General features: G+C 33.4%; 1 protein-coding gene across 1 annotated transcript; it reads left to right on the top strand.

Moving 5' to 3' along the window:
* Positions 1-12543: 12543 nt before the first annotated feature.
* LOC142551229 (UDP-glycosyltransferase 74F2-like) lies at positions 12544-19619 on the top strand. Its single transcript, XM_075660356.1, has 2 exons — positions 12544-13229; positions 18792-19619. Exons 1-2 carry the CDS (start codon positions 12591-12593, stop codon positions 19521-19523), a joined length of 1371 nt encoding a protein of 456 aa, XP_075516471.1. The 5' UTR covers positions 12544-12590; the 3' UTR covers positions 19524-19619.
* The last annotated feature ends 2245 nt before the right edge of the window (positions 19620-21864 follow it).

The raw sequence follows: 21864 nt of genomic DNA, 5'->3' as shown, positions 1-21864 counted from the left end.
ACGTTCAGGCATCCATAAAGGAGGAGGGACATGAGTGCTGCTCTCGCAATCCATTGAAGTTTAGATGTCATTACCAAATGACAATTATCTTAATTTATAGACAAGAGACAGGAGGAAGACAAAGAGTCATTAGACCTTAACTGATTCAGACTAAGTTTCTCTTATCCTTATTTATTTGCATTTATTAAGGGGAAATATCGAGCAAAAAGTTAACTGAAAAGACAATAGTCAGTTGGTTTTCAACTGAACTGACTAAGTTTTCAACTGGTCACTCAGTTGCTGACCCAACTGATCTTCTCAAATATGTTAACTGATAAATCGAATAATATTTTATATTAAATGATGTGTCTGTTTGTCGAGGCATTAAATGTTGTCTTTCGTTGAATAATATTTTGAAACGTGGACCCACATAATCCATTCATATTCTACACACGTTGTTATCACACATACACACGTTTTAAATTCAAATTTTCCTGGACTGACACGTGTCCAAAAATTTGAACAGTCACTTACATCAGTACTATACCCGCTCCAATTCAGTTTTTCTTTTCTTCTTACTAGATACAGAGCAAATTTCTACTCAAGCGTACTCTTTTTTGCAGATTTCATTCACTCAAATGGCAAATCAAATCCCAGCTCATGTTATGAACGCTATGGCGATCGACTTTGATTCAGTCTTGTCTGTAAAAGAAGAAGAAGTCAAGAACGTTTTTCTGAAACTACAAGCAGCTGGACTCAAACAATTTCTGGGATTATCCTCTCAAGAAATTTATCCTAAGGAGATCCAAGATCTTTATGCTACCGGCTATGTCACCAAAGAAGGCAGTATCGCAACTACTGTAAATGGTCAGTTGCTGATCATTGAAGAAGACTTCTTCTGCAACATTTTTCAACTGCCTACTGATGGGCTAGTTAACCTCTCTGAGGTAAAAGCATCTGATGTTGAAGAGATGCAAACCCTACTCTTTGCTGATGGTCGGAAAATCAAAGTTTTCGATCCCAAGAAGGAACTGAAGCCCGAAGTACAACTGCTGGCAGATATTGTGGCGAAGGAGCTCTTAGCAAAGGCAGGATCTTTTGCTGCACTCAATTTGGAGAATTTTCAAGCTATGACTGCAATCATGGCTGAAAGAAAGACGAACTGGAAGAATATTATTTTCAACATTTTGAGGAACATGTTTCAATCTTCCAAGCAATCTAAAGGTTTTGCTGTGCAGCTCAGCTATTTGCTGAAGGTCAAGGGAATGGTGACTGATGATTCTGAGAGATCATCAAAATTGAAAATCTTCAATTCCAAAAATGTCCAGCCGCCCAAACAGAAACTAGACATGACTCACTCCTGAGAAGTTTATTCAAGTAAAGAAGGATATTGGGATGGAAGGAGCTCCCAAATCAGTTAAGAAAGCACGGAAGGAGACTCCGAAGAAGGTGCTTAAGCGCAAGCTGATTGTCAGTGAAACTAACTCAGAAAAGACTCCATCGCCCAAGGTCGTCAAGAAGCCACGAACCTTGAAGACAAAGCCTACTGTTGTAGTTGGGACCATTCCAACTGACAGATTGATGCAGTCGGGGGCTCAACAGCCTATCAAGTCTATCCCACTGAAAGTTGTTCCAACTGAACCCTCAACTGAGGATCAGTTGCCTCTATCTACCATTCTACCGAAGAAGAAAGTCACTGAATCTGGTGACAAGAAGAAGCTTGCTGGAGTTGAGGCTCCATTGATCACTATTACTGGCTAAACTTCCCTACCTACTGTCAGACCTAAGGGAAGAGTGATCAGAGAAAAGATTGATGCAACTACATCAGGGTTGAGCATTCCTCATGTCCTGACTGACTCTAAAGGAAAAGGCAAATTGCAAGAAGTACCCAGGCCAACCAATGCCGTCCAAACTCACATTGATCTTATTTGATAAGAGATTAATGAATCTGCAGAGAACAAACTCAAAGTCTACAATGAATGGGTGAAGTTCAGGACTGAAGTATTTGCCAAACAGTTTCAGAAGAAGTCTAAACTGAAGAAATTTATTGATCTGGAGACTCTTGTTCTGAGGGTAGTCAAGGCTTCTACAATTGTTCAGGCTCTGGAGAGAAAGTATTATTTTTTCAATCAACTGAGAGCTAAGAAGCTACAAAAGATAGTTGCTGAACTACGACTGAATTTTGATCCTACCATTCCAATTGCATTCAATGATTCAGCTGTGCATAATCAATTGGACTCGGATCTTCTCTCTTACAAATGGAAATCAAAAACTGGGAAATAGGTCAAGAACTGATCATTCGAGCGGCCCTCCCAAGAATTATCATCAAACGAGCCAGCTGAACAGTCAGTTCAAGAGCCACCGAAAGACTCAGCTGTTGAAACTACTCAATAGGCAACTGAACCTTTCACATCAGTTGCTCAACCTACACCATCTTCAACTGCTGAAACAACGCTTTATTTAGAAGCTGACTTATCATTGGCAAATCTTTTTGAAGTCATCAAATCATTAAAACTTCTGATATTCAGCTAGAAACATCAAGATCAGTTGAAGATGTTATCATGACTAAAGAACCAGTTGTAACTGAACAGGCAGTTTTGGAACAAACTGAACATGCAGTTTTTCAACAAACTGAAGAGATGCCAACTGAAGAGCAAGTTATTCAACCAGCTGAAGAACATGTCATTTTCAGAACTGAAGAACCAGTTCAGTTGCCCTCCACAACTGAACAAGAGATTTTGACAACTGAAGAGCCAGTTCAATCAGTTATCATGACTGAACAAGCAGTTTTGGAATCCAACTGAAGAGGCTCAGCTGCACTCAGTTGCAACTGACAAAGTGCCAGCTAATCAGTCGTCTATCATTCAGTCAACTAAAGCATCAGTTGGACATTCTATTCCAGAAATAACTGCTGTCTCAACTCATCATCTACTTGAAGCATCATCAGACCCTGCTATTGATCCAGCTTCTCCTCCTCAAGCTCAACAAGAAGTCTTACCATAAAAGACTTCAGAAATGGTCAATGTTACAACTGAACCAACTGATGGGGCACTGGTCATTTTCAATGAAGAAAACAGAGAGCACCCAGAAACTTTCGGAGCCATGTCTCCAGGCATTTCAATAGAAACTGAGTCTCTGTTCGAAGAAATTACAAATATACAGACCAACCTCGTCGGTATAATGACTTCCATTTCTGACATCAAATCAACGCAATTCTTTCACACAATAAGGATTGGTTCTATTAAGGATAATACCATGGGTAGACTTCAACAAATCCAGAAGGATGTTTCTTCCTTATTCTTTCAGATGGAAGAGCTCCGCAAAGACAGAGTTTCAACTGAAGCACACTTCCAGACGCAAGCTTTAGTGACAAGACGCCTAAACTATCTAGAAAGTACTGTCTCAAAACAAATGGAACTACTGCAAGATATCCTAATGAATGCAGTTTCTAATCTCTCTTCAGATGTGCGGAATTTATCAAAAAAAGTTGATGAGTTTCACAAAAAGGGAGAAACAGGAGAAATAAAAGATCAGAAAGGGGAAGACAAAGGGAAGAAGAAGAAATAAAGATCAGTTGAAGACTTTAGCAGAAATTCTTTATTCTTTTATTCTTTGTACGAATCTGTACACAAGAAAAATTATTTTATCTACAATCAGTTCGAAGAATATTTTTAGTTCAGTTGATCAGTTCATACTTTACAAGTTTTGTCAAACACCAAAAAAGAGAAAATTGTTGGAAACTTAATTTCGGTCGTTTGACAAACTAAGTGATTAATTAATTGGACTAACTGATCAAGTTAATTGTAGTAACTGAACTACACAAATCAACTGACAGTTGCCTAACTGAAGATTAATGCGCAGTTTATCGAAGGACAACTGAAACCAGCTGAACTGAACTATCGAAGACAACTGACTGATCAATTGGAAACTGATCAGTTGACATATTCAGTTGTGAGCTTATCAGCTGATCATTCAGGCTGTACACATTATCAGTTGAAAAAGACATTCAACCGACAACACTACAAAGCAGACTACAACTCGTAGTGGAACGCCGCATTTCAGAGCTTACAGTGTACGAATGTCAGAAGAATATCGACGTGGCAATCAACGGATATATTGATTCAAATCACATTTAAAGTTACCGTTGAAGAGAAGCCTATAAATAGGTGAGAAGAACAGTTGAGCAAGCAACCAATCGATCTATCTATTCTCAAGCTTGCTGTTACCCTGCTGAATTCATAGCTCTCACTCAAAGATCAAAAGCTCACACTTATCTGATTTATTTGTAGCATTTGAGGCTAGCTTTTGAGCTTACAAGCACAAATCGTTGTATTGTTCATTTGATCTTAACTAGATCAGTTGTGCTAAGTTCATTCGAAGAACTATGAGTTATTTAGTAAACTAAGAGTTTCAGTTTTGTCAGTGTTAAGTCCAAACTGAATGAGTCTATAAAATCTTTGTATCGATCAAAGTCTTTTAGTGCATATCCTATCCTTGTGATAGAAAGGGTGACGTATGAGTAATTTCATTCTCAGAACATCCATAAATCTTTGTGTTATTACTTCAGTTATTTATTCTATCTTTCGGTCAGTTTATTTCCGCAACTGTTATCAGTTAAACTGATTGTCATCGACTGACAAGATTCCTAGTTTTAGTTTGTCACAGAACTGACACTTCATTCGAAAAGATTAAAAAATTGTGACTGTTTATTCAACCCCCCCCCCTTCTAAACACATTTCAACCTATCAACTGATCCTAACAGGAAATAAAGCCTATAAATAGTTGAGGGGTTCAGAAAGAAGAGTGATTGATAATTTTTGAATGAGAGAATACTTAGAAGATCCAGTTACTCAAGATCAGCTGCGATATACAGACAAAAGCTCACACTTCATATATATTTATAGCATCCAGGCTATCATTTGAGAAAAAATCACTAGAACATTACGTTGAAATATTCGATTTTAGAGATCAGTTGTGTTAGGAAAGATAAGTAGTTTGTGTACTGATAAGTTGTAAAAAACTAAGAGTTTCAGTATGACAGTGTTTAAGTCCAAACTGAAACGGGTTATTACAGTTTCTGTAAACAATCAAAGTCTTTTAATGAAAACATATCATTGTGATAAAATAGGTGACGTAGTAGCGTTTGAAGTCTCCGAACATCTATAAAAATCGTTGTGTTAAATTTTTCATTTATTCCTTAAGTATTCAATCTATCAGTTAGTTTATTTCTGCACTTCAAACTATTAACTAACTGATATCGACAATAAGATTCTTGAATTCAATTTATCACCAAACAGATTTATATTTTGAAAAGAGCCAAAAATCACAAAGTTTTTATTCAACCCCCCTTCTAAAATTTTTGACCCATCAAACCGATCCTAACACCGCTTTACCAAAAGTTATAGCTGGTGGTAATGGGGCAACTCAAATCTTTTAAACCGCACAGCAGCTCAAGCACCACGGTTCGATCGCTCTTCCACCAAGGACAATTATTGCACCCAACAATCTCCCTCCCAATAATTGCACTCTTTGCAATCAATAGGAATCGAACCCGTGACTTTGGCTCTGATATCAATTGTTAGGATCAAGTGCTTACCACTAGGCCAAAATCTATAGCTGTTAGTCAAGGAGCAACTTTATTTCCCTATACTTGTGGCAGCGTAGAGTGTACCTACTTGGTGTTAATAGTTCGGGCTGTTAGGCCCATGAGTCCGGGGATGTGCGTGTCTATCTGCTGGTGATGTCTCATATCCCTTAGAGATCAGTCTTACCCTTTCCCTACAGTCAGGCCCTATCTCCAACAAAGACAGTATTAGCCTTTAAGATCTGGTGTCACTATTTTACGGTCCACTTAGCCAACCAGATCAAGCGGCGCAACGTCGCCAGCTTGACGTATGAGAACTTCCCAAGAGGTCACCCATCCCAGTACTACTCTCACTCATGCACGCTTAACCCAAGATGTCTTTTCATCTTTAGATCTACTTCTGTCAAATGACTTCTTGCCCTTCACAACTGATGTCTTGTCATCCTTTGTTGGTTTGGTATAGTCATCTATAAAATGTACAGTTTTGCCACAGTTAAAACAAATGTTGGAATCATCAGTTGATTCCCTCTTCTGATAATATCTTTGGTGAGAGATTTGAAAATTGCCTTAATTATTCCTTAGAAACTTTCCAAATTCTTTATAAACGGTGGCATGGCACCAATACTCGAATGACTTCTCACCAGAACATGATGGTTCCAGTTTCACTATAGTTATGGCCTTGGTCAACTAAGAGGTAGACTGATTATCCTTTCTGGTTTGCAACTAAATTTCATGAGCTTTTAGATCTGCGAACAATTCATGTAGTTTTAGCTTGTTTAAATTTTTTGATTTCCTCATTGTCATTGTCTTAACATCCCACTCCTTGGGCAATCCATCCATTACTTTCAAAATAACTATTTAGTATGTACACTTTTCCAAGTGTATTCAATTCAATGATAATGTTGCTTAATCGTTCATTAAATTCATAAAATTTCTATGTAGCAATAGAAATTTTGTTTTCTTTTTTTTTCTGTTCAACACTCGCACAACTAAATTAGTTTTTCCTAAATTTCCTTTGTTGTCTTCCACATCTTGATCTTCCTGAAAGTATTCTTGTCAAGAGTTTTGTACAATATGTCTTTAGCCACATTATCGAGGTTGTCTTTCTTCTTATCATCGTTTGTTTATTCACCTCTGGGCTTTTGAATTTCTGAGGTACCCCATAAGTTATAACAATAACAGTGTTCTCTTTCACAATTTTCATTGGTCCATCAATTATAATGTACCACATATCATAGTCTTGTGCAACTAAATGAGCCTACATTCTTATCTTCTGATCATCAATTTTATTTCTGGACAACATTGAGATTTTGTTGAATGAAGTCATTTTAGAAAATGTTCAGAGACGAGAATAAGCCCGCTCTGATACCACTTGATAGGATCAGTTGAAGTGTTTAGAGAGAGGTTGAATAAACACTTCCTAAATTTCTTTATTAAATAATAATTCAGTCTGATTAGAAACTCAACTTGATATTCTCGATTGTCAATATCACATGGCTAACAAAATATGTGCAGAAAGAAGCCTAACTAAGAGATTAGAATAGTTCAAATAATGTCCTAGTTATATAAAGTTAATGATAAGCTGAAAGTAAAATTTATGCAAGTTTGTTTCTGAATGTTTGGAGAACTCAAATCCTACGTCACTCTTTCTTCCTGGGAAGTCTCATACTAGAAGGTTTTGATCTTTACAAGAAATTTGCGAAAATCCAGTTCAATTTGGCTTAAAACTGCCAAAATTAAAACTCTCAGTCTACTAAACTGAACAAAGGAATACTATACAAACTGTTCTCAAATAAAATGAATTATAAAGAGGGATTAAGTTAAGTTTTAAGTTCATTATGGTAATAAATACTTAGTTGTGTCCAAAACAAGTTAGAGGAGAGGTTGTTAATATATAATTTTAATGGATCCGGATCACCTACAGTGGTACCACCACTGTAGGTGATGCTGTGCCGTGGTATTTTTTTAATTTTTTTCTACTTTTTTTCCCTTTCTTTTTTCCTTTTGTTTTCCTTCCATTTTCTTTCCTTCTTTCACAAATATTAGCCAACAATTTTATATGAAATAATATAAACATTTTAATTATTTTATGTTAAATTAATAATTTTGCCTTTAAAAATTACTATATTAAATTTTTACTTGTGAAAAATCGTATCATTTTTTTCGAATTTGATGAGTATTATTAATTTTATTTTTCAATGAAAAAATTTTTAACAATATAAAACTATTAACATGTTAATGCTTAAATTAAAATTTAGAACATTTCCAACATGCAATATCAAAAACTAAAATTCAACACCACATTTCCATCAAAAATAAATAATTCATACGTTTTGAGACTTCATTTCAACTAACAATGTTAATCGGCTATTCTTTAAATAAAAAAAACTCAAGAGCATTATTGGATATATCTCCATTGAAATCCATGACTTCAAGAGAATGGTGAGGATGATCAAATTGTGCCTACATTAAATAAGAATAAATATTATAAAATCAATTTTACCATAGAAGAATTAATATTTTTTTGGCTTAATATTTTTATCCACTAAAGAATTTCTAGATATCATTAAAGTTCGTACCATCAATAATTCAGTGAAATTGAATTGACTTCCTGTTGTTTGAAGAGATGCATGAGGTAATGGAGGTGTTGTACAAGATACGAGTAATTCATCGTGTGTTCCGATGTCCTACAATGATTGTAAAATAAGAAATCTAGATAATTTTTATTTCAAAAAATATTAACAGTAGTTAATTTACCTCGACTCTCAAATTTGTATTTCTTCATTTTGCTTGAAGTTCTACCCAACTCTTCAACCTTCTTGACTTTTTCACACCATTTCTTTTCTTGAATCCTTTTGCTTGTATCATAGAAGGTCCTATTGATGATATCCTGACACCACCATTGTTGTCTTGGCTCACTTCAGTCAAACGCAATTCCATGACTTGCTTGGTTAGATCACATATCGAATTATGCACAAAAGAGAAAGTTGATGGGTGGACAGAGGCTTCGGTTGCCAGTCTTACGAGTATCATACAAAGTTTTCTATACCGTTCTGTACTTTCTCGTTTAGGATCTTCTTCGACTTCATTGCCCATACAATCGTGTACCACTCCACTCCTAGTTTTTCTCGTCCATCTATTCAAGATATAATGCTCTGGCAGTTTTTTTACGTCCTGCACATCATATACTTTCACAGCAGGACAACACAATAATCCAATCATCTCAAATTTTCGGCAACTACATGAAATCATCTTTGTGCAAAGATTAAATGTCACCCTCCATTCTCCGTCTTTATCAATTCGCCCGACAACATATTCAAATAATGGTTGAGTTTCATTTTTATATTTTATGTAAGCAGCTGCGAACAAAACAAACTCTACTTGAAATAGATGAAAGATATTGAGAGTATAAATTTCAAAAAGTTGACGCAACATAGGAGAACTCTCTAGCTTTAATCTGGGTAATTTTTGGCGTGTCTCAAATTCACATCTTAGCTCATTGTACCGCTTTTCCTCCAAGACCCGTTCGAAGTGCTTAAAAAATTGCATTATATCTAATTCGGGTTTCATACAAAAGTGCTGCACCAAAAATCACCGCTCCTCTATGATGATTGAAACCAGAGAAGATAGCAAGTGGTCGGTATGCAAGGTTCGTACAATACATGGTATCTAGTGACACAACATCACCAAAATACTCATAGTCGATTAGAATTCTCGCATCAGCCCAAAAAACATTAGTTATCTGTTCTTCCACATCCATCTGATTAGCATGGTAAAATGATGGATGATAATTGTTGTTGAAAATATCGCATCAGACAACCAACTTCCCCATATACCATACTTCTTTGTCTTTTGGATCTAATATAATTTTTAGCATCCAACATTGTATAACCAAGACCATCTATTCCCCATGCATGCTTACTCATCAACTGAAAATTTGATTTTTGCTTAAGCCCAACATCCTCTACCAAATCAATCTCACATGCTTGAACTTCTGTAATTTTACGTTGGGAAGACAACATATGAACTGTTTCTTGAAGATGGAGTGGGTGATTATGCTCTTCGATAAACTCATTAACTTTATATTTACTATCCACAAATGTGACGCTCATTCTTACTTTACAATTTGTTCGAGTCTCAAGCCGAGAATTGAGGGTCGATGAATCTTTTTTGTCTTTTTTACGAACACCGTCCTTGCAACACTAAGTCAAGTATGTCAATTGTAATCAGTGTCAATCAAAATTCTAAACCAGGCGAGTTGTGTCAAGTACGAGAGAACGATGAAATAGCCTAATTGTCTTGTTGATCTGCATAAAGTATTTTGTATTGCTCCATATTCACCCTACTAGATGTAAAATTCATATTCAAATGATATCCTTATTAGTGGTATATATAATATTCTTACTAAAAAAAAGTAATTTTAGATTAGATTATAACAATAATTCTTTTTCTAATATTTTACTAACTATTAAAAATACATCACGAGCAATTTTCTAAACTATACAAAAATGATAGGAAAATTCATAATTTAAAATCACGATACATTCTTCAATATTTTTTTATAATTATTGATTAAATATTTGATACATATATAATCTACTAATTTAATATAGATCAGAACCATATATTTTTTTTTAAAAAAAAATTCAAATAATGTTAAAACAAAGCCACAAGCAAGAAAGCCAAGAAAAATTTATCATCTTTACCTAGAATTATTGAATATCATAAGTTAAAACCTAATCTTACATGGTTATACATGCATACATATATATACATACATATATATACAAATTATATACATCACACGCAAATATCCTACAACGATGATATTTAAAGGTAGCATCGGTAACCGCAAATTCATATTCAAATGATATCCTTAATAGCCTAATTGTCTTGTTAGATCTTTTTGGACCGTTGATGTATTTTGGTATCTTGATATAGTTGATGATTTACCATTGGTAAACTTTTTTTCGATAGTGATAATATCGATCATGAGATTTTCAAGACCATATCTTTAGAATTTGACATGAGTAAAAGATTAATTTTTAAAAATTAATTTGATTTAAGATTTAAGCCGTCTGCGAAAATAATACAGTATAAAAATTAATTTGAATTAAGATTTAAGCAGTATGCGAAAATAATGCAGTATAACCGTTTATATGTTGTTCTGCCCATATTAATATATGATTTACTAATAATAATTTTCTTCATCTTCTAATATCATTGTATTATATTGGTCGCTTAAATTTTAATAAAAATTGACATCACTTGTTAAAGATGGACGGACCATTTTTAATTTTGTTTTTTGCTCAAGGGAAACAAACCAAAGAAGACATACTTGTGATCTCGGAGAATAAGAGTGGACCCCCACTGCTTTCTTTAAAACAATTTGGAATTCAACACGCACATGAGTTGATGTAAAGCCACCACATTGTCAGATTAAAATGTCAAATTTAGAAATTAAAATATTTAATAAAATAATTTTTCATGAGTAGGTCTCTTCTTATGAGACGATCTCACGAATCTTTATCTATAAGATGGGTCAACCTTACCGATATTCAAAATAAAAAGTAATATTCTTAGTATAAAAAGTGATATTTTTTCATTGATTACCCAAATAAGAGATTCGTCTCACAAAATACGACCCGTGAGACCATCTCACACAAGTTTTTGTCATTATTCAAATATAAAATTCAATTTATTCTATGAATCGTTGTACTTGAGGGTTAGTGGGGTTCACTTTTTCGAGTTAAATATATTTCAAATATCTCTTTATCAATAATTTTGAAGATTTGTTGCCTTATTTTTAGGGATTAGTAACGTGAATTAACAAGAGAAGAATATTACAAAAAATAAAAATAAAAATTGGCATTACTCGTGAGTCCTCAACATGGCAAGAGGAAAAAGAAAAGCAATTTCAAGCTATTTTCATTAAATAGGCCTCAAAATTACAAGACCGGTATATATAATAATATATAAATATTATGTGTTGTTTGTATATAATATAATATTTATTTATTTTTAAAAGTATTTGATTTTAATATGATTTTTTTTTATAATTTGATAGTTTCACTTTGGTTTATATATAATGGTCCTCACAATTCAATTTATAGATCGAAAATTTTTAAATTTTTCTGCTTAATATCGATTTGCATTGAAGAGAAACCCAACAATAGTTTTTATATTAACTCAAGTTGTGTTTGGATTGATAGATTTTCGATTGATTTTAAATTTGTTCATTTGAATTTGGATGGAAAAATTGAAATGATTTTCAAATTAAATCCACTTCCTGTGAGTTATGCAATTTTAATAATAATTGTGTTAGATTTTTTATGCATTAAAGATGAGTGTCATTTGAAATCTCTGAACCAAATCAAATTCATTCTTTCAATCACCGTTCAATTATTTTCATTTTTTTAAAATGAAATCAAATAATATTATATTTATTTGTATTTTTAATAATATATACATTTAATCATGGAAAGTTGAACTATTGCGCATATATTTTAGTTGAGTTAGCAAATAAAGTTTAAGAGTAATTCTCTCATGAGACGGTCTCACGAATTTTTATCTGTGAGACCGGTCAACTCTACCGATATTCACAATAAAAAGTAATACTCTTAGCATAAAAAATAATATTTTTTCATGAATGACCCAAATAAGAGATATGTCTCACAAAATACGACCCGTGAGACCGTCACACACAAGTTTTTCATGAATGACCCAAATAAGATATATGTCTCACAAAATATATATTATATATTTTTGAAGTTTGAATTTTAGCGCAGATAGTCAAATTGTTACAATGGAAAATTATTTTGTGAAATCATTGAAAGTTGATATAAAATAAATGGAAGAAATATATAAAATTATTAAATGTTTTATTTTTATTTTATTACAAGAAATACTTCCAAACCATGACTAAGCATGCCGTATGATTTGTGATGCCTCGTATTTGGTTTAATCTATACATAAAGAAGTTAGAGGTAACTCACAGAAACCAAAGAGAGAGAAAAATATTGGTACAATGAATAGGGAGTATAGAGCTCACATCTTGGCCGTACCTTACCCAAGCCAAGGCCATGTAAATCCCATGCTCCAATTTTGCAAAAGTTTGGCCTCTAAAGGTGCCAAAACAACTTTTGCAATCACCAAATTTATTTCCAAATCCACCCAACAAAAATTCGATTTGGTTTCGGTCGGTACGATTTCCGATGGTTACGACGAAGGTGGTTTCATGGAAGCGGAGAGTATCGCCGATTATCTGGCTAGAATGGAAGTCGTGGGCTCGAGAACCCTCGAAGAGCTCATAGTAGCTAATCAAAAATCGAGTCACCCCGTTGACTGCATAGTGTATGATGCCTTTTTGCCTTGGGCTTTGGAAGTGGCTAAAAGGTGTGGGATCAAGGGAGCTTGTTTTTTCACACAAGCTTGTGCGGTTAACTATGTGTTTTACTATGCATATCATGGGATGCTACAACTTCCGGTGACATCGACTCCGATCGAAATTCCGGGCATGCCTCTGCTCGATTTGCCGGATATGCCGTCTTTCATCTACAAGCATGGAACTTATCCAGCTTATTTTGAGATGGTGTTGAATCAATTCTCAAACTCGGACAAGGCTGATTTTGTGCTTGTCAATACTTGGTACAAACTGGAGGAGAAAGTAAGGCGGTAAATTTATTTTTATATTAGTTGTTGGAAATTATAGAGCCTCCCGAACAATTCCGGCTAAATTTTTTTTTTTTCAATAAAATCGAAAAACAACGATTTCATAAATTATAATAGATCATATAAATATAGGCAAAAACTTGTGTGAGACGGTCTCACGAGTTGTATTTTGTGATACGGATCTCTTACTTGGGTTTTTATTAAAAAATATTACTTTTTATTGTAAATATCGATAGGGTTGACTCGTCTTACATATAAAAATTTGTGAGACCGTCTCACAAGAGAACTACTCATAAATATAAATCAATAATGAATTTAAACAAAATTATTTTCTCATAAAAACTAACCTGGTAGACACTCAACCAAAATTTTATTCTCTCCCTTCTTCTCTTGAAAATTTTGTTAGGTATTGGGAAGAATTGTTTTTATAAATATTGCTGAGAAGGCTTGTTTTTCTCTTTCTTTAATTCACAAGCGTCCAAATCCCGTTGTTTTGTTTGAATTCGAAAAATTAAAAAAGCATACAGCTTGCCATTCAACTTTCAAAAGACAAAAGCCAAAACCGAAGAATATTTGCTTGACTTGTGTAAAGCAATTTTTGTAACTTGTTTGAAAATTACCGATCAAACAAACAAAAATAAATAAATTTATGTTTATTCATTTTCTTTTATTTAGGATTTCTCTAAAACTACCAATTCTAACATATGAAATTTTGTATTTCTTAAATCTCATTTTAGTAACATCTTTTAGATATCAAATATTATTTAATATGTATTCTCAATACATGAAAAAGATATTATTAACATCTTTTAAATATTATCATAATAATCTAAATCTAAAATTATCATTTAAATATAATTAATATTTTATATTTAACTATTTTATTTACTAGCCTTGAAGTTATGGAAACAATTTTTTTTTCCATCTTTCACATATGATTTAGAACACAATAACAAATTTTGTTATTATCAAAATAAGATTGTTGCGAGTTCGTAAACCCAACAATCTCTCCTTTTTTATGATCACAAAACTTGGATAAACAAATATTTCAACTAACATTTTTCTTCCCCTTTTTGTGTGAATCAAAAAGCCATATTTGCAAAAGAATTTAAGCACAAAGTTTTTCTCCCTAAAATATTTAAAAGCAATCTCCCCTTATATCTCTAAAATTTTGAAATTTATAAAAGTGAAGGGATGACTAACCAAATTTTCTCCATAGCTCATTTAATGCCACAACACACTTGGTACTACTTTAATGAGTAATCTGCTTTTCCTCGGACATGTCTAGGCTGCAAATTTTATACCGTTGTGATCCTCTATGAGTTTAGTTTGCAATGCAAAAGGTGGTTCGTCACTTCGACATTCGAACAAGGAGTTTTTTTGCCTTTTTCTCACGATTGTTGCAAACTGTCTGAAAATTAAACTATGCATATATGTGTTAGAAAAATATGAAAAACTAATTTTAAAACTAAAAATCAGATTCAAATTATCTTTCAAGAATAACTCGCTCTTACACCACTTGATATGACCGATTAGGAAATAATCATTGAGTTACAATAGCTCGATTCTTGAAATATTAAATATCGATGAATAAATAGAGTTTGATTTTCAAACTAAGCGGAATACACTCAAAATAATTTTTCGTAGAAAATGAATAAATATTTTGTTATAACATTTAAAAAATATGAAGTTGAATGTGTAAAAACGTTTTTGATTTAAACATTTTATCAAACACTTGATATCCGATATTTTGACATTTGAATAACACATAAAATGCTTAAATAATACATCTTTAAAACAGTAGAAATAATAAGTAAATACGATAAGTAAATATACACAAATTTTTTCATGGATTCTTCGGAGATTAACGACTCCTACGTTACTCCTTCTTCCCTTTGGGAAGGATCCATTAGAAGCATTTGATTTATACAACACCTTGTATAAATCCATTTCAACTTAGGACTTATCTCTTGTCTAATTGAAATTGCTAGCACACTCTCGATTGTAGGCCGCAATCTCACAATCCGTATAATGTTTAATGTCTCTTATGTCAATACTACAAACACAATCTTTCATGTTTTTGTGTGAGGACTCACTCAACTAAACTGTAAAACTCAACTCTCATTTATATGTGCACTACAAGAAATTTATTAATCAACAACACACATACGACAACGGTTTTAGTTAAAACCGTTGTCGTAGAGCGTTTTTTAAGCAAAAAATAATGGTCTTATAAAACCATTGTCTTTTGGGGTCAAAAACAACGGTTTTTAGGGTCAATGACAACGATTCTATAAAACCGTTGTCATTGAATGTTTAACCTTTGTCTATTAGCGTTTTTTTTTTTTTGGACAATCGACAACGATTTTAGAAAACCGTTGTCGATTAGCGTGTTTTTTAGACAAACAACAACGGTTTGTGTAAGCTGTTGCCATATTTAGCGACGGTTATAAGCCAAACCGTCGCAATTTTGAAATGCTACATTTAGCGACGGTTAACAACGGTTTTAGTTAAAACCGTTGTCGTAGAGCGTTGTTTTAAGCAAAAAATAATGGTCTTATAAAACCATTGTCTTTTGGGGGTCAAAGATAACGGTTTTTAGGGTCAATAACAACGGTTCTATAAAATCGTTGTCTTTGAGCGTTTAACCTTTGTCTATTAGCGTTTTTTTTTTACAACCGACAGAAAACCGTTGTCGATTAGCGTGTTTTTTGGACAAACAACAACGGTTTGTGTAAGCTGTTGCCATATTTAGCGACGGTTGTAAGGCAAACCGTCGCAATTTTGAAATGCTACATTTAGCGACGGTTAAAGGAAAACCGTCACATGTTTTAACTTAGCGACGGTTTTAGCATAACCGTTGCTAAATATAGCGACGGCCATAAGCTAAACCATCGCAAAATTTAAATTTTGAAAATAGCGCCATAATTAGCTACTGTTTTAACAATAACCGTCGCAAACTTTCTATAAATACCCCCATTTTCGATCCATTTTCTTCCACCCACTTCACAACACTTAAAATTTTTCTCTCTACACAATTTTACCACTTCACAACACTTAAAATTTTTATCTCTTACACGATTTTAGTTTCGATTTAGGGTAAAAATTTTCGCTTTAATTTTTGGTAAATTTTTAAGTGTTAGTTAAGATCAGGAATATTGTTAGCATAGTAATATTGTAAGTTTTTTTTAGATTTATCAAACTATTAAAAGTACTTTTTTTACCTAAAATATTAGCGACGGAATTTATGAAAAAACAGTCGCTAAAATTAGCGACGGACTTTATGTGATATCGTCGCTAATTTTAGCGAAGATTTTTGAAAAACCGTCGCTAATCGCTAATTTAATTTGCGACGGTTTTTTTTAAGAGTTTTAAAAGGGCTACGACAACGGTTTTTACGGTTAAAAACCGTTGTCGTTGGGCATTTTTTTTGTAGTGGTGTGAGTAATTGTGTGTTAGGACTTAAATATATTACAGTTTTTTTATCTCTCAAATGTATCCTCACACTTGAGCTTGCTCTCGTTCAAGCTAATTTCTTCATGTAGGCTACACATACTTTGAAACCCCTTCAAAAGCTTGTATTTGATCTTTAAGATGTTGTATTTATACTCTCCAAGAATGATACACATTAGACATAAGAATATGGCCGTTTAAAAGTGTCGTGTACGAGTTCTGAAATTACAATAGTCAAATTCGTTTGGTTTGACAATTTTCCCGAGCCTAACTGATTTTGAGGTCCACTGTCAGTTATGCTTGTCAGATAGACTGATCATTCAGTTGGGCTTATCAGCTAGACTGAACCAAACTGATGAGGTCTGCTGAAATCTGCCTTATTGATTTCAGTCTGCGCAGAACTTGTGTCTTCTTCGTCATTTATCAACATCTTAAATTCGGATTCAGACTTTGACTTGTGAATATGATTTGTAGATCATCGTTTTAACTTCGTAACACATACTCAATCGTTTCATTTGGATAACTGAGTTGATCAGGCTGACCAAAATACCGCAACTACTCATACCCAACTTATCATCGCTTATCAACAAAAATGATAAGCCTTACTACCACCATTTTTCCTAGATTACATCCGATTCAGCCCAACTAACATGAAACATGACTTGTCCCAAATTGATTTTTCTATTCAATTTTTTTTTGTGGCTGGTCATTTGCATCACCTGAGCTATGAGATATCATCGAAACACTGCAATTCACCAGATTTTTAGTTTGTCTAAATTCGAGTTTCAGATTCCATCTTGAATTAGCAACTTCACACTTCAGTAAATATGCTAGAAGTACAATAACAAATTTTGTTATCATCAAAATCAAGATTGTAGTGAGTTTCTAAACCAAACATACACATATAGATTAGTCCTGCATAGACAATTTGTAATTGAAGCTAAAAATTTCCGTTTGCCTCTTCAATTACTTCTTATTATCATTTACCATTAATTCACAAGTGAGTTGTTCAATTTATAATTCAATTATAAATTAGTCAGGCCCATACTCAGTTATAGAATTAACAAATAAGAGAATTGCCTTTCTACTTCTCGCAAGAAAGAATAAATTCCATGCCTGTAATTTTCTATTCTTAGTCATTAATTTCAAATACAAATCTAAAATGCAAGTGTTGAAAATACATAATTACAAACTTTAAACAAGCAAATCGAAAATCACATGAAATATGAACATGAGTTTATAACCACATCAGATTGAGAATTGTCCATATATAATCATTTAATATTTAACTTTAACTTCATAGTAAAAACAGAATTTATTATGAAATATCTAATTAAACCGGTCCAAGTCCTATATAATCTCATTATATATAAATGACTTGATCTAGATATTTTCACATCGACGATCCGAATATGATGGTCATATTCATAATATTCATGGACCGCATTAGTGATGTTTTAATTAAAGATATCATAATTTAATTAATTTAATCACAGACTTTATTTAAATTTATTATCCATAATTTTAATCCTCTTGTATATATATAACTTTTATATATACTAAAATCATGGTTACATCCAATAAACTAGGGATTTTCTATGATATTTAAGACAATAAATTTCATGCAAACATGTTCAATAATAAATATCACTTTTATTACTAATATATAAACATAGTCTAATTAAAATGTTTTAAGGGCATTTATCCCCAACATTTGTAGCATAATTCCCTACTTGAATTATAGCAATGGCATACGTTATCACAAATTTTGAGATATACTAGAGAAGGGAAAGATATTAAACTGTTTGGTAGCCATGACGATAATAGGATTAATTACCAATCCTCTGTCATCCAAGCGTTGGTAGGAAAATAAAAGACTACTAATCCGATGGCCTTATTGACTGATGTACCATCCCTCTGACAATGTTGGTGACGTCGCCTATAGTTTCTCTAAAACTTAGAACTTGCTCTGATCGGAGACTTTTACAGATATTCACTCGACAGAATATATACGAAATCCACGAATGGACTGTAGTCTGCATGCCCTTGATCAGAAAAGGTATATATACATGTTAATTTTACTTCTATTACGTTTATGAAACAGGTGGTAGATGCAATGAACAAAGTTTGTCCACTGCTCACACTTGGCCCAACGTTGCCATCATTTTACTTGGATAAAAGGGTGGAAAACGATTGTGATTATGGACTCAACCTCTTCCAATTAGACTCCTCAATGGACATTATCAATTGGCTAAACACAAAGCCAATAGGCTCAGTCATTTACGTTGCTTTTGGGAGCATGGTCAATTTAGAAAAGCCCCAGATGGAAGAGGTTGCATATGCTTTGAAAAGCACTAATTTCCACTTCCTATGGGTTATTAAGGAATCGGACAAGTTAGAAAAGCTTCCTAAAGATTTCATCGACGAGACCGCGGGGAAGTGTTTGCTCATAAGTTGGAGTCCCCAACTACAAGTGCTTTCTAACAATGCTATCGGATGTTTCTTCTCTCATGGCGGGTGGAACTCGACTACGGAGGCGTTGAGTTTGGGCGTGCCTATGGTCGTTATGCCCCAATGGACTGATCAGACGACAGTCGCGAAATTCGTGCAAGATGTTTGGAGGGTCGGTGTACGGGTCTGCGTGGACCATGACGGGATTGTTAGAAGAGAAGAAATCGAGAGTTGTTTGAGGGAAGTGATGGTGGGAGAAATAGGTAAAGAATTTAAGAGGAATGCTATTAAATATTGGGATTTGGCTAAGGAGGCAGTAAGTGAAGGTGGCACTACTTATGCAAATATTGACAAATTTATATTTGAAAGTGGAAAGCGTGGGTGATGGTTTATTTAGAACAAGAATTTAAGTGTAAAAGATTCTTCATAGCCATTTGGGTATGAGATTCTTGAAATAAAATTGGTTTAGTCTTTGTTATCACTCGTAAATTTTATACAAAAACATTAATTGATATTCTAATGGGGTCAAGATGGGTAATTGGAATCTCACTTCTTTTTGTTAAGTTTTTTAGTTGTCATTGATTGACGTATTTGCCTAAATTATCGTTATTATGTTTGGTCTCACCTAAATTTTGGGTGTATAATTTTGAAATTTCGGAAATAAAATAGAAGATAAAATATAATGATTATATATTGTATATTCGGATTAGGATAATGAAAAGATTAGATGATTAGATAATGTAATTATCATATTGAATTTGTAAAAAACTACATATATCAAGATGATAAATAAAGTTTACATGATAAAGAGATACATGCATGAATTCCAAAATTTTCTTAGCAAGAAATCAAGAATCACCGCCCAAGAAGGGAAAAATAATAATAAAAGATTTGCTTATCAAGATAAAGAAAAATGTCAAAAAAATCAAGATCCTATCTTGAGGCAATTATCATCGAGAATTTGAGAATTCTCGAAGAAAATTTTGAATTTTACTGCAAGACAAAAAGTCTGTAAGATAAGGAAACTTAGACAAGAAGATTTTGAATACTAGGCTTTCAGGAATGTAACTTTCGAAAATGACCTATCTAAGGAGACAGATAAGAGATGATAATTTATCTTAAATTCATAATTTAATTCAAACGTTTAAATATTAATATAATATGTGAGCTGGATAACATTTACACTCCTATAAATAGGGCATCACCCCCACTTGAAATCTCACACCTCTCAAGCTCTCAAATTTTCGAGTTTTGTTCTCTAATATTTTCGAAAATCCTCTCTCAATTGTTGCTGCAGTCATCGAAGTTATGTTCACATTCGGAAATTTATTTACATCGCTTGAGTGCTCAGATTCCAATCTCTATCGTTCATAATATGCTTTTATTTATTTTAAGTGTAAAATGATTCCGTATAATTTTATCATTTTAGAGGTTACGTTGTAAAAACGATTCTATTTGATGGTATCTGAAACGTCTACTACTTAAAATAATACTATAGTTTTTTTATTTTTTTTAAAAAAACTTATATTCGAAAATATACATCCATACGTATGCATGCAACCACTGCAAAATACCAATTTTGAAGTAATAGTAATTTACTAACAAGTAAGAATACCGCAATTAAAATTCATGCCAAATCATCATCCCCCAAGCTTACGTTTTAAAAATAAATCAAATATGGAACATGTAGAAATCCTGACAACCATCAACATAGTAAAAAGAACGAGTATGAAAATATCTAAATCCCTCATATCTCATAAACATGATGTGCGGAAGAAATAAGGTCCTCTGGTTCACGTGCGCACATTCATCTCTGCCTACTCAGTCTTCGCACCTCAAATCTCCTGATCAATAGGCTCACCTGCATCATTCACACCTACTGAGTCTAAAAACTCAACAAATATGTAACGTTATAGCAAATACATATACATAACAAGCAACAGTGAAAAGTACAGTAATAAAAATACATTTCATGATCGTAAAAGTCGCACGCATATTCATAACCTGTCGAAGTATAAATATTTTCATAACATATCATATCATATCAGCATATACGTGTTCGTTTTACTTAATTTGAATTCCGTTCATTAGTTGTGATTTTCGTATCATCGTGTCAGACAATGATCCATCTACGTGTAGCCGTGGTACCCGGCGGGGGGACATCAGCGACAACATTACCTGTCCACTAGGCCTTAGCCTTACATGTCATCGTGTCATCGTATTAGTCACAACCAACTCCCATCCTAAAAAACATGTCATCATATTCATCACTTACAACATACAACGTATTTTTTCATAGTTACATAAAAACTAATATACTTGATAACATAAATATTTTAAAAAATTAAAAATCGTGTTTAGGGCGCTTTCAGGACATAAAAACTCAACCCGGGTGCGAAATGACCATTTTGCCCCTAGGAACCCTAATTGACCATTTTACCCTTGGACCTCTAAATTTCAACCCGAAGCCAACCAAACTCCTCAAACACCTCAAAACACATTTATAATCATTTCATTGACGTAAATTTGAACCCGTTTCAGAACTTATACGATTCGGGTTAAAACCGAGAACTTGGATCGGGGTCCCCATTTTAACCCGAATCAACCCGAAACTTAACCAAACTTTCTCAAATTTTATCCACAACTTATTCACACTCTACCAGCCCCTATTAAAACTAAAGCAGACCAATTAGGACCCTCATAAGTCGATGGAACATCGCTGGAAT

This window comes from Primulina tabacum, chromosome 7 (genome assembly GCF_025594145.1).
Source record: "Primulina tabacum isolate GXHZ01 chromosome 7, ASM2559414v2, whole genome shotgun sequence".
Lineage (NCBI taxonomy): Eukaryota > Viridiplantae > Streptophyta > Magnoliopsida > Lamiales > Gesneriaceae > Primulina > Primulina tabacum.
The sequence above is the reverse complement of the archived record's forward strand: the minus strand, read 5'-3'. Positions and strand labels throughout refer to the sequence as shown.